This window comes from Haplochromis burtoni, unplaced genomic scaffold (assembly GCF_018398535.1).
Source record: "Haplochromis burtoni strain Fernald_Lab_line unplaced genomic scaffold, NCSU_Asbu1 Contig_108, whole genome shotgun sequence".
In the NCBI taxonomy this organism is placed as follows: Eukaryota; Metazoa; Chordata; class Actinopteri; order Cichliformes; family Cichlidae; genus Haplochromis; species Haplochromis burtoni.
In genome coordinates this window covers 1,389,261-1,400,981 of record NW_024582469.1, presented here as the reverse complement: position 1 = coordinate 1,400,981, position 11,721 = coordinate 1,389,261, and the positions used below count along the sequence as shown (strand labels likewise).

General features: G+C 39.8%; 1 protein-coding gene across 3 annotated transcripts in view; it reads left to right on the top strand.

Annotated features, from left to right (window-relative positions):
* Window positions 1-11,721, top strand: part of LOC102303649 (protocadherin-15) — a 243,512-nt gene that overhangs the window by 93,226 nt on the left and 138,565 nt on the right. For all 3 annotated transcript variants that reach the window (XM_005928144.2, XM_005928143.2, XM_042223310.1), the window contains exons 12-16: window positions 1,499-1,705; window positions 5,732-5,866; window positions 8,833-8,982; window positions 9,152-9,243; window positions 9,755-9,856. In XM_005928144.2, coding sequence (XP_005928206.1) covers window positions 1,499-1,705; window positions 5,732-5,866; window positions 8,833-8,982; window positions 9,152-9,243; window positions 9,755-9,856 — 686 coding nt within the window. The remainder of the gene's footprint in view (window positions 1-1,498; window positions 1,706-5,731; window positions 5,867-8,832; window positions 8,983-9,151; window positions 9,244-9,754; window positions 9,857-11,721) is intronic.

Here is an 11,721-nt window from a genome sequence, read left to right as displayed (position 1 = left end):
TGTGTGTGTGTGTGTGTGTGTGTGTTACGCTACTCTCACATACTTACAGAATTTTACAACTAATAACTCTTTCAAAAAAATGAATAAATAATGAAAGGAAAGGCAACAGAAGGGAGCAAAGTAACAGAAATACACTGGTTTTTTAATAATCCACCTGAGGTAAACTAAAAGGATTGGTACACATTTATTTGTACAAAACAATTTATTTTGCCGTTGTGAAATGAAAGAAGGACGTTTCATGACTTTAGTACAAACAATAACAGGTAAAGTAGGGTCTTTGGTCAGAGACAGTATGTGACCAGCACCTCAGTGGTCACCGCCTCAGATGTTTCTTGTAACATTTAAAATCCTTCTCTAAGGACAACGATCAACTACACTCCATCAAGCCACTCTGAATGAAAGATTTATAAGTGCTGGTTTGGAGTTTGCCAGATGCATTGAAGGATTATTAGAGCATGAGGAAAAAATATGATCCGATGTGCCAAAACCTATTTGGGATGAACTCCAAGAACTGCCTGATGAGCACCAAGCACTGGTGTTCATTAAGCTCACTAATGCTATCCCTACAGTGAAGCATGGTTATAGCATCATAATGCTAAAAGAGCGTTTCTCACCATTAGGGACACGGAGACTGCTCAGAATTAAAAAGAATATGAACAAACCAAAACACAGTAACTGTTCATCTTTTAAGAGATCATACTCATGTGGATTTGACACAAGTCTGAATATACTTGAGTGGACTTGAAACCCACAGAATATCTATAGAAAAACCTTGAGATGGCATCCATTCTTTGTGATGAATCATGAAAGGTTTTTCCAAATAAAAGCTCTACTGGCTGCCAATGCACTGGATGAAGGGTTGGAATGCTTTTGCAAAGAAAGATTCTTGTTTTTAAAATGACAATTTCTCAAAAGCATGTTTTCGTTTGCTCATTGTCAGTTCTACATACTTCTAATGTTACATTGCCAAAATGTAAGCAAACATAGACAAAAAACGGGTCTCAAATTAGTACGTTAGCCCTGACCTGTAGCTGAACTTTCATTACGGATCCATGTTAGCATTTTTCACTTGTAAAATAGCAGAGAAGCCACACTATACAACTCTACTGGTCACTTAAATAAACTTAAAAAAACAAAAGAAAAGAAAAAGAAAAAGAAAAAAAGACTGGAACTCAGAAACAAATTATCAACTCATACTTTTTCAGCAGCACTTAAACCTTTGAACTTGACTTACCAATTTCCTTAGAGAAATCATTTCATAAAATGACAGACTGATTAAAGAGAATCACCAGCACAAACAAAAAAAGCACACTTGTTACTATTTTCAGCATGTGGAACTGTAATACATGGGTAGTCGCAGCATCTGTCATATCACTGTGTGTAATTTCGTCAACCACTGTAAAGACATAAAGGCTTAGCAGCGTGATTTATGGCTGGTCAGTTAGAGAAGATTCAAAGCTAAATTGGTTGTTATTACACTTTCCTCTCTCCCCTTTAGGCAGAACAGGACAACGGCCACCCCCTGCCAGCTTTCGCCAGCCTTCAAATCGAAGTTCTGGATGAAAACAACCAGGCACCCTACTTCCTGCAGCCTAGTTACCATGGCTACATCAGTGAGGCATCGCCAGTGGGAACCACCATAGCGACCAGCGCCAGCCTATCTGTACCACTGGCCATAATAGCACTGGATAATGATGTGGAGGAGGTATGATGAACATGTACAGAGCTGTGATTGATTACAAAAACAAAAACTAAATATTGTTGTTACTAATTAATCAAATTCTAACAGAGTGAAGAATGAAAATGTTCTTGTAAAACCAGAACGACGCAGCTGTTTTAAAATGGTTTGGATTTTTTAGTATGTGTAAAAACTCTTACAACATTTTGATCTGTTGAATCTACTTCTTTTATAGCTGGCACTCAATAAGACGCCTGTAGGTATCAGCTCGGTGCTTTCCTTCTATCTTGACCTTCAGAGTTCTGAGTGGTGTTAACAAGGACTGTGCTTCTAACAGCAGACACATGACTCACTTATGTTAATGCTCATTGGTGTTGTGATGTTAAAGTTTACTATACTAGATGAAAACAGACCATTAGCCTTTTACTTCCTGTTGTATTAGAGATCATTTACCTCTGTAGGCCTGTCAAGCTCTTTGCTATCCTACTGATTTACTTGTTGTAAATAATACAACTGCTGAAAGGCACATCCTTGATAACAGGCAGACAAAAGGCCTGTTATCTAATTGCCTACTTTTCACACAGGGGATTGAAAATAACAGCTTAAGCTAGCAGATATTTTATTTTATTTTTACAATTTTGTTTTATCAGGTGCTAGCTTACATATTAAGCTGATATTGCTGATTGAAAACACTCTCTGTTCTTCGCTCTATCTCATGTTTTCAGCAACATTGTTAAATAACAAAAAAGAGAGGGAAACTGAGTGACAGGTTAGCCAGACATGATTAGCAGCTTACATAGGACCACAAAAGCACATATTTTAATAACTTACGACTAGAGTTGGATGTCTCGAGACCGGTCTTGGTCTCGAGACCGGTCTTGAGACCACTTTTACGTGGTCTTGGTCTTGTCTTGATCTCGACGGACTTTGGTCTCGGTCTTATCTTGGTCTCGCTGTCTCGGTCTTGCTGTCTCAGATCAACATAGTGGTTGGGAGATTTGGAGTCAACAGTATCCATGACACACAGTGTAACGTTCAATAATGTATCATGCGCAAAAGCTTTAGCTCTAAGAGCTGTGCTTAGAGAGTGCTTTGTAGTGAATCAGAATAGTCGACTCCCATTGAGCGAGAGCCGCAGCTCCTCAATTAATTTCCTTTCACTGCTCAGCTGTCACACAGCGACACACAGTGGCTCAGCCATGCTCAAATCCCTCCACATTGTGGATTATAATCTTCAGTTTGATGTTACAATTTTATCTATATATAAAGTATAACTGAAACCAGTTACATATTTCCCATTCTTTAGACAGTTGGTGGAGGTGATCGCTGCTTTGTCAGATGACTTTGGGGCCAGTCAGTACCATCATGTCAGCCCTCAAAAGCACACAAAAGTTAGTCTTTTTTGTCCCGGTCTTGGTCTCGGTCTTGGTCTCGCCTCAACTTGGTCTCGGTCTTGGTCTCGTCTCGACTTGGTCTTGGTCTTGTCTTGGTCTCGATACCCTCTGGTCTTGGTCTTGGTCTTGTCTTGGTCTCGATGCCCTCTGGTCTTGGTCTTGTCTTGGTCTCGGATTAGGCGGTCTTGACTACAAGTCTACTTACGACTAATACATCTTTTTTCAGACAAAAGGAAAGGTGATTTAAGGGTCTTTGAATATGGGATGGTTGTTGGTACCAAACAGGCTGATCTGTGTATTTTAGAACCTGTTAACTGACAATTCCCCACGCTACTATCTCTAGAGTTTACAGAGAATGTTCCAAAAAACAGGAAAAAATCCAGTGAGCAGCAGTTCTCTGAGCAAGTAGACTTTGTTGATGCCAGAGATTAGAGGGGAATGGCCGGACTGCTTTAAGTTGATAGAAAAGCAACAAAAAATCAGGTAACCACTCTTTACAACCAAGGTCTGCAGAAGAGCATCTCTTGAACTTGAAGCAGAGGACCACTTCTGTCTGCTAAGAACAGGAAACTAAGGGTATAATTCATATGGGTGAATTCTAATCACCAAAATTGGAAAATGGAAGATTGGAAAAACATTGCCAGGTATGCTGCAATGTTGAGATTGTAGGATTAGAATTTTGATTAAGCAACATTGTAGCATGTATCCATCCTGCCTTAGATCAGCAGTTCAAGAAAGATATGGGGGTATATAATGATGTGGTGGTATATTTTCATGGCACATCCCACTGTGCATCATTTAAATGCCACAGCCTACCTGAGGATTGTTACAGACCATGTCTAGCCCTTCATGACCCAGTGACCAATCTTGTGATGGCTGCTTCCAACAGTTTAACTCGTCATATCAAACAGCTCAACTTGGTGAATGGTTTTTTGAATATGGCAATGAGCTCGCCGTATTCAAATGGCCTTTACAGTCGTCGGATCTCAACCCAGTAGAGCACGAGAGAATGTGAATGATTCTAACATGTCAATATGCACTGAACTCTCAAAGAAATGTTTCCAGCGCAAAGTAGTAAGGAAGTCCTAAAAGGAAAAATAGATTTTGGCACTGTACTAGCAAGTTGTACTAATAAAGTGTTGGTGAGTGTATATTACCTTCAGATGCCTTGCTGCTGGCGGGGCTATGTAGAACATATCGCAAAATCTAGATCTTGACAGGTCTACCAAAGCTATGACTAAACAATCAGGGCATGGGTCTATCTTCTGGTCAGCTGTTAGAAGCACTTTGTATCTCTTTACCTTACTGATATAAAATCCTGCTCTCATGTAAATAAACCAGCTCTTGCCTAGAAACAAAATTAAACCATCATGTAAACAAAGCTAGAAGCATGGTGACAGTATTTAATCATACCATACAGAAATGAGGGATTGGTCTATTCAAGTGTCCATTTTCGCCGCCCTCTTTCAAGCTCTGCCGAATCTCGACTTTGTGCCTTGCTTGCAGTGTGTGAAGTGCCCTATCTAATTTTCCTCTGAATCTGGATAGTAAAACCATTTCCCTCTTAAATTGCCTCTCGGTAATGTAAGATATTTACAGTGCTGCAACATTGTTATCGCCGATGCATTCCCAGGAGCTTAGTTTGTTTAAGATGTAGCATAGGCATTTTGACAAAAACAAGCTTTGGTTCGCTGCTTTCTAAAAGACCCCAACAGCTTGGAATGGGCTTAGAGAGGATAATGTGTGCATTTGTGTGTGTTCCCGGGACTGTGTATGTGTGTGTCAAGTGATATACATTGAGTTATTTTTAATATTGCTAACCCTGGCCTTTCCTCCAGCATTAAGCACCAACAATGATGATTAGTCCTAATTGCTTTTATGTGACATCCATCACTTTTATTTGTGTGTGCGCATACAAATGCAAGTATCTGTGTGCGCCTGTAACTGTGCTACTGTGTGTACGTGCATGCTTATTTATGACTCAATATCCACACCGGCTACATCGACAGCATTATCAGCTCCCCCACCCCACCCTCCCACCCTGCTGAGCCAGCCTTATCTGGAATGAGAGCTCCCCTCTCTCTCTCTCCCTCATGCACACATACACACACATACAGACACACACACACAGAAGAGATGACTGTGTAGGTAATGTCAGAGGAGGGCTTGGATGAGGATTGCCTCTCCATCACTGAGTATAGCACCCAGACACACACCGATTGAGCCCTCTTCTTAGAAATTGTTATGTCAAGAAAACACAAGGGATGTTTTTCATTCATATTCTTAACCATCTCTTGTCCAAGCACTTCTTTGTTCACAGCTGTTTTGCTTATGAAGCGTGTGGATTCACTGTGTTTTGCCACTGATATATTCAGCTTTGTAATGTTTAAATATAATTATTTCAGATAAACACAGTTTGAAAGCTGGCTCTTGCCTACTTTTGCCCATCAATTATCATCTTGGCCAGAAACTCTGTGTATTTTTTTTTAACCAATCCAGTGTAGCCACTTCACTACAGGTTTGCATGTATAGTAATTAATCTAGATGATAGTGAGACATGAGGGAACGGTATCTGAGTGCAAGCGATCCCCCAGCAGAGGATTTAAGGGTAAAAACAAAAAGTTAAATGTTGTAATGTTGTTATGTCTCTCTTCAACAGACACGGGATCCGCAGCTTCAATTCTCACTGGACAGCTATTCTCATGTTTTCTCTGTATCTGCTACTGGAATCAAAAGATACCTCACTCTGGTGCAGCCTGTCGACAGAGAGACACAAGACTCCTACACATTCACGGTACTCTATGGGCTTGATGTCTGTGTGCACTACACAAAGTGTTTGCATGTGAGGGGAAAAGCGATAGATAAGTGTCTGAATGCATTTGAATAACTCCCCTTCAAAGTCAGATAAAAGCAGGGATCCTGGGAAAAACAAATAAAAAAATCTCATGAAAAGAAGTGAAAAATGGAAATAAAATGACACCAGAGGAATACGCAGAAAAATAAAAATATGCTTGGGTTTCTTAACCTATGCTTGAGCCTGACTTTAAGCCATTTTAGCAGTAAGGCGAGAGAAGCGAGATAAAGTGAGGAGTGGAGAAAATGCAGAGGATGTGAGTACAGGTGAAGCACACACACAAAAAAAGCAGATTAGAAAGAAGAGGGCAGAGGGTTACAGAGAACACAAACAACAGACCGACTGTGGAGGGAGGCGTATAGAGAGGCCTGAAGTAAGAAAATCATGAGAAGGCGAAGGAAAAGGGCAAACATGGAAGGAATTTTTTCAACCTTCATATGTTTTTAAAAGTTGATTTGATTTTCTGTCCTAACAGTGCTTCTAAAAAATGAGTTTTAAATGACAGTATTAATTATTATACTGTCACTAGTAATTAATGCCTTTGTTGCTTACTGTAGAAATGAATGTAGCAAACAAGACTAATTACAGTGATTACAGTCCTTCTGTGTCCACATCTTTCCCTATTTTTTCTGTCTACCTGGTGCATTTTCTTCATTTTCCCCTCCCTGTTTTTTTTTTTTAAATTTATCAGTGGAATCTAATCCAGCAGCGTCTTCATTGGTAGGGCGCATGTAAGCTGCCCAATGTCAAGCAGAGTATCAAAATGTATCTCAGTATATGATGTACTGCATTGTTACTTCACACAGCAGCTGTTATCTGACAAGCTCAGGCTGGTAACTCTGGCACTGCGTGTTTGTGTGTGTGTGTGTGTGCACGTGTGGGACTGTATGTGGCTCTATGTGTCCTTGAGTGTGTATTCAGCAATTTGGGAGTTAAAGATGGAAAAAGCAGAAGGCCTGGTGTATTGATTTAAAGGCAGAGGTGTACAGTAATCATCATGAAAGCCTTGGAGGAGAAATTAAACTCAAGGCAGAGAGCGATATGAGAAATGGTGGGTGATTTTCATTTGAAGGAGTGAATCAGCTTCTTGGCAGATGAGCTTGTGGAGAAGATTGGTATCAGTGAAGAAACTTCTTTCCTGCCGATATTCGCTTTGAATGATTTCTAAAACATGGCTGAAATGCACATTTTCGCTTGAATTTTTCTGCTACTGACTCATTTATGGGCGAGTGGAGGGACATTGGGGAAAAAAAGATGAAACCAGGCACGGTCATAAACAAAATTTGTCATGGATGTGAAGCGCTGTAATTGACTTTTGAATGTTTTGAACATCTCAGAGCATGAACTAAAGGACAGGGGAGACTAAAAACATGCTTGTGACATTAAAGTTGATTTAAAAACAAACAACATACTTAACGTGATTAATTTTATCTAAGTTAATCGAGCTCCTAAGACTTGAACGACAATCAGTTTTCGACATTTCTCTCATGTCGAGTTGAGCTTTTTTCGTGTTTATACCTATGAAGCCACAAAAACTGATGTTTTAAAGTGGCAGGGTGCAAAACACAATAATAAAGAACAGGCTCTACTTAGAGGAGCTCAGCAGTTTGCTTTCAGAAAAACATTACTGCTCACTTGATAGTAAGCAAAAGCCAGCCAGCTTCACCTTTATTGTACAGTATCCTTTCAGTCTTCTTTATACGAGGTTGACTAAGCATAACTCTCACTGTTAATGCTATTTCTTATTTATATGCATTTTTAAATAAATGTATGCATTATAAATGGCGATAGTTACCGGGAGTACTCTTGCGTGTAGGTTAAATTAGAGACAGCCAGCACTGATTAAAGAGTTTCCACAGTTTCCATTATTGTCTTCTTTTTCCTTTCTGTATACAGATTTTGTAATTCTTTAATGTCCCTTCTTTTGGTAAATACTGTGAAGCATCTTGTAACTACACTCTCTTTATTGGGTACATCTCTTTGCTTGTTAATGCATATTTCTAATCAGACAGCATCCGAATGGAATAGAATAGAAATGAAAATTGAGTATTTTGCAAACTTCTGTTAAATGTTACATTTTGAAGCACAGTGTCTACAGCAGAAGAAGACCACTCCAGGTGTCACTCCTTTCAGTTAGGGACACTTAGGGAAACTGAGGCTACAACTCATCCAACTTGGCTGAGGGTATATGGCATAAACAGCATGGATCCATCCTGCCTTGTATCAACGGTTCACGCTGGTGGGGGTGGTGTAGTAGTGTGGGAGATATATATTTTTTCCCCAGCAGAATTTTGGACCCAATAGCACCAACTGAGCGTAGTTTAAACACCTGAGTTTCGTTGCTGATCACGTCCATCCCTCTATGACCACGGTGTACCGATTTTTTAACGTATATTCTGTGTCACAAAGCTCAGATGATTTCAAACTGGTTTCTTGAACATGATAATGAGTTCACTGTGCCCTCCACAGTCACCCGTTTTCAATGCAATAGAGCACCTTTGGGTTGTGGTGGAACCCAAAGATCTGGAGCAACCGTGTGATGCTATCACCTCAATGACCAAAGTCTATGCTTAATATTTCCAACACCTTGGTGATTCTGTGCAATGAATTGTACTTAAGACAAAAAAGGGGGTCCAACTCAGTATTTCAAGATAAAACTAATGAAGTAACGTCATTTAAAAATAACGTTATTATTATTCTTCTTATCAAAAGAATCCTACACCTTAATTTTTTTTAAGAGAAATACAAAGTTAAGGAAAATCAAGATGTCAAGCACAGATTCAGTGCATAGTCCACCCGCCTTCTCATCAGCAGGCCTCTCAAAATCAAGACTGTGTTTTTTTTAAAAGAAGGAACACTTTGGCTCTTTGCTTTGTTAACTGTTTCTTTTTCTGCCTTTGTCTCAGCTTGTAGCATCAGACGGTGTCCAGGAGAGCACTGCAGTTACCGTGGCCATAACAGTGTTGGATGCTAATGACAACACCCCAACCTTTCCTAACGTTTCCTATAATGTGAACCTGTTTATCGACATGATGCCTGGAGAAGCCGTGTTACAGGTACACACTGTCGAACACATACAGGTTAATAACACATCTAGTCTTTAGCAGCATGATTCGTTAAAGCTTTTCTTGGAGCATGTTGTGAGTGTTTGGACATGAATCACATTTGTGTGTGTGTGTGTGTGTGTGTGTGTGTGTGTGTGTGTGTGTGTGCGTCTTTTCCTAGCTGTCAGCATTTGACTCCGATGCAGGTCAAAACGGTCTCATCACGTATCGGATTTTGGCTGGTCACCAAGGACACTTTGTCATAGGCAACAGGTAAATTGATGAGTGGCATTGTTTTTTGTTTTATTTACTTTTTAGCATTGAGGGAATATGCTTCTTTGCTATTTTGTTACAATTTTGAAGACTGAAATCTCTAGCAGTAACCATTAATCGCTCAGCTAAACATAAAGGCTCTAAAAAGGTGAAACCGCTCGCCCGCACCAATCTATGCGGAAATAAAAAAATATGTATAGGCCTAACAATGACAATGAGTCACTTGGGATTTATTGTGGCCTTAAGGTTGCCAGCAAACCAACACAGCATTGCAGTGGATAGAACTCCTGCTTAAGATGTTGCTTGGTATAAGTGGTTTAGACATTGGATCGAGAATACAAATAAAGGTAGTAGTTAAATTGTCAGGCTTTTGCAAACTATGCATGTTAGAAATAATAGCATAATGGAAGTTATGTTGGTGATTTTCTTAAATAGCTCAGGTAAAGTTAGAAAATCCACTATGAAAGTGTGATAAGTATTTATAATCAGATAAATGTAACTATTTCCACAGCAGTGGGATCATCACTGTGGCACCAGGCGTGCAGCTAAGTGTTGGGCAGAGCTATGCGTTGACCGTAGAAGCCATGGACAACGGGCCTGAACCCCACCGAAGGTAGGGGTTTCTCACTTTGTGATTCGCCGGGTATTTTCTTTCTGTCTGGTGATGAAACTCGAAAGGTCATCAGATTTCCGGAGCGTCCACACTCATCGTCAGACACGGCACATCTCTGTCTGTCGCTTCCCACTTTGTTACCCCTCTCCTGTCACTCTTTCTGTTCGCCATTTTCAGACAAGTTTTTTTCATTCTTAGAAATATATATATCTTAAATTATAGTTTTAAATCGGAATAGAGCTGAAAAGGAGTCTGAAACAAGAAAATGGATAGTGTGAGTGTGAGGGGGGGAAGAAACAATGCAGAATGAAAGGGTGCCTCAAGACACCCTCTTCTTGAGAGCAGAGAGAAAATTATACTGTCTCTGACTCCAAAAAGGAACGATTTTAACAAATACTGACATACGTGGCATCTGAAATACCACAGAGAGAGGTAGAAAGCAAATGTAGTGCACTATGGTCTGTTGCCTTCGAGGGGTACGGACAGACTTGGGAACACAGCTTTTTAAATATTTTCTTCTATCCTGTTTCCTGCTCTGCATCTCTACATCATTAATTGAATCAGTAAGGACCATAACTTTAAGCAAATCACAATTCCCTGCCGTTCTCCAACCAGCTTTATTAAATGGAAAAGGCAGCTGCTCCTAATACATTTTAAACTCTTTGTAAGTATTGATTTGCGTAGCTATAGTCTGGCAGAGATGTGAAATTTTAGTTTCAAGCAGTTACTGTACAATATTTGAGAACAGAAGCAAATCCAACCATTGAACCACTCACCCACTGGAACACACATTGATGTAGCAGCTGCACTCTCGGAGAGTTTGATTTTTTTGAGTGTTTTGTGCCGCTCCATGCTGTAACTTGACGCAAGAAACAAAAGAGACTCACTGGGAGCAAGCCATGAGCTTTTGTGTATAACAGTTACGCTTAGACTTTTTGATGTACGTCATCCTTCTTTTTGTGTTCCACTTAGTTTTGTTTTTTTGTTTGTTTTCTTGTCTTGTTGTATATCATCAGATAGAGGAACACCATAAAGAAGACTGCACAAAAGCATCAGAGTAATTGGCATCAATGAAAACAAAAGTCATACTCGCTGATCTACATCACCACACAGCTTTCTGATACTCGATGGGTGTTGTTCTTTGTATTCTGCACTTGGGAATAGCGCAGCAAAAGGACAAATTAACACTGTGCGTCCTTGTAGAAAGGACAAACAAGCAGAGTCCCTGCTTTACAAATGAGAAGCACAGAACAAAAGCAACACTTGGGTGCAAACATGGGGAAACATTTAATCAAGACTCTTTTTTTTTTTCCTTTACACACCGCTTGAGGAAAAAGAACAGGGCAATACCCAGGTGATTATCACTTGTTAGGCAGGCTGCTATAACAGGAAGTCAGTCTTTTTAAATTGATGTAAGATGAGCAGGTCAGTGTGAGATATATCTGAATTTCTGATTATAAAATTCATTTGAGGATGTGATTGAATACTTGGACATTTAATTTGAACTGTCAGTGGGCACAGGTGGAGACTTCTGCTCTCTTTAGAAACCTGACAAAAATGCACCTGTATTCAATCAGCTCCCCTGAGACGTAGTTAAAATGCTGGAAGGTGTAAAATGAACGTTTTTGCATATGGTAAGGTCTGTGTATCAGCAGTGTGCAGCATCAGTAGTGTAGTGTCACTCCAAATAAAGTATCTGCGCCTAAATTTCATTCAGATATTCCCACAGCTCTGACAGAATAACGCACTGTGCTCATGCACTATTATGTATGCAAACGTATGTGCTGGTGCTTGTGCAAGATTTGAGAATACAGTGCAGCTCAGCTCACTTATGATGTATAAGGTAAGAGCTTCATTAATAAATA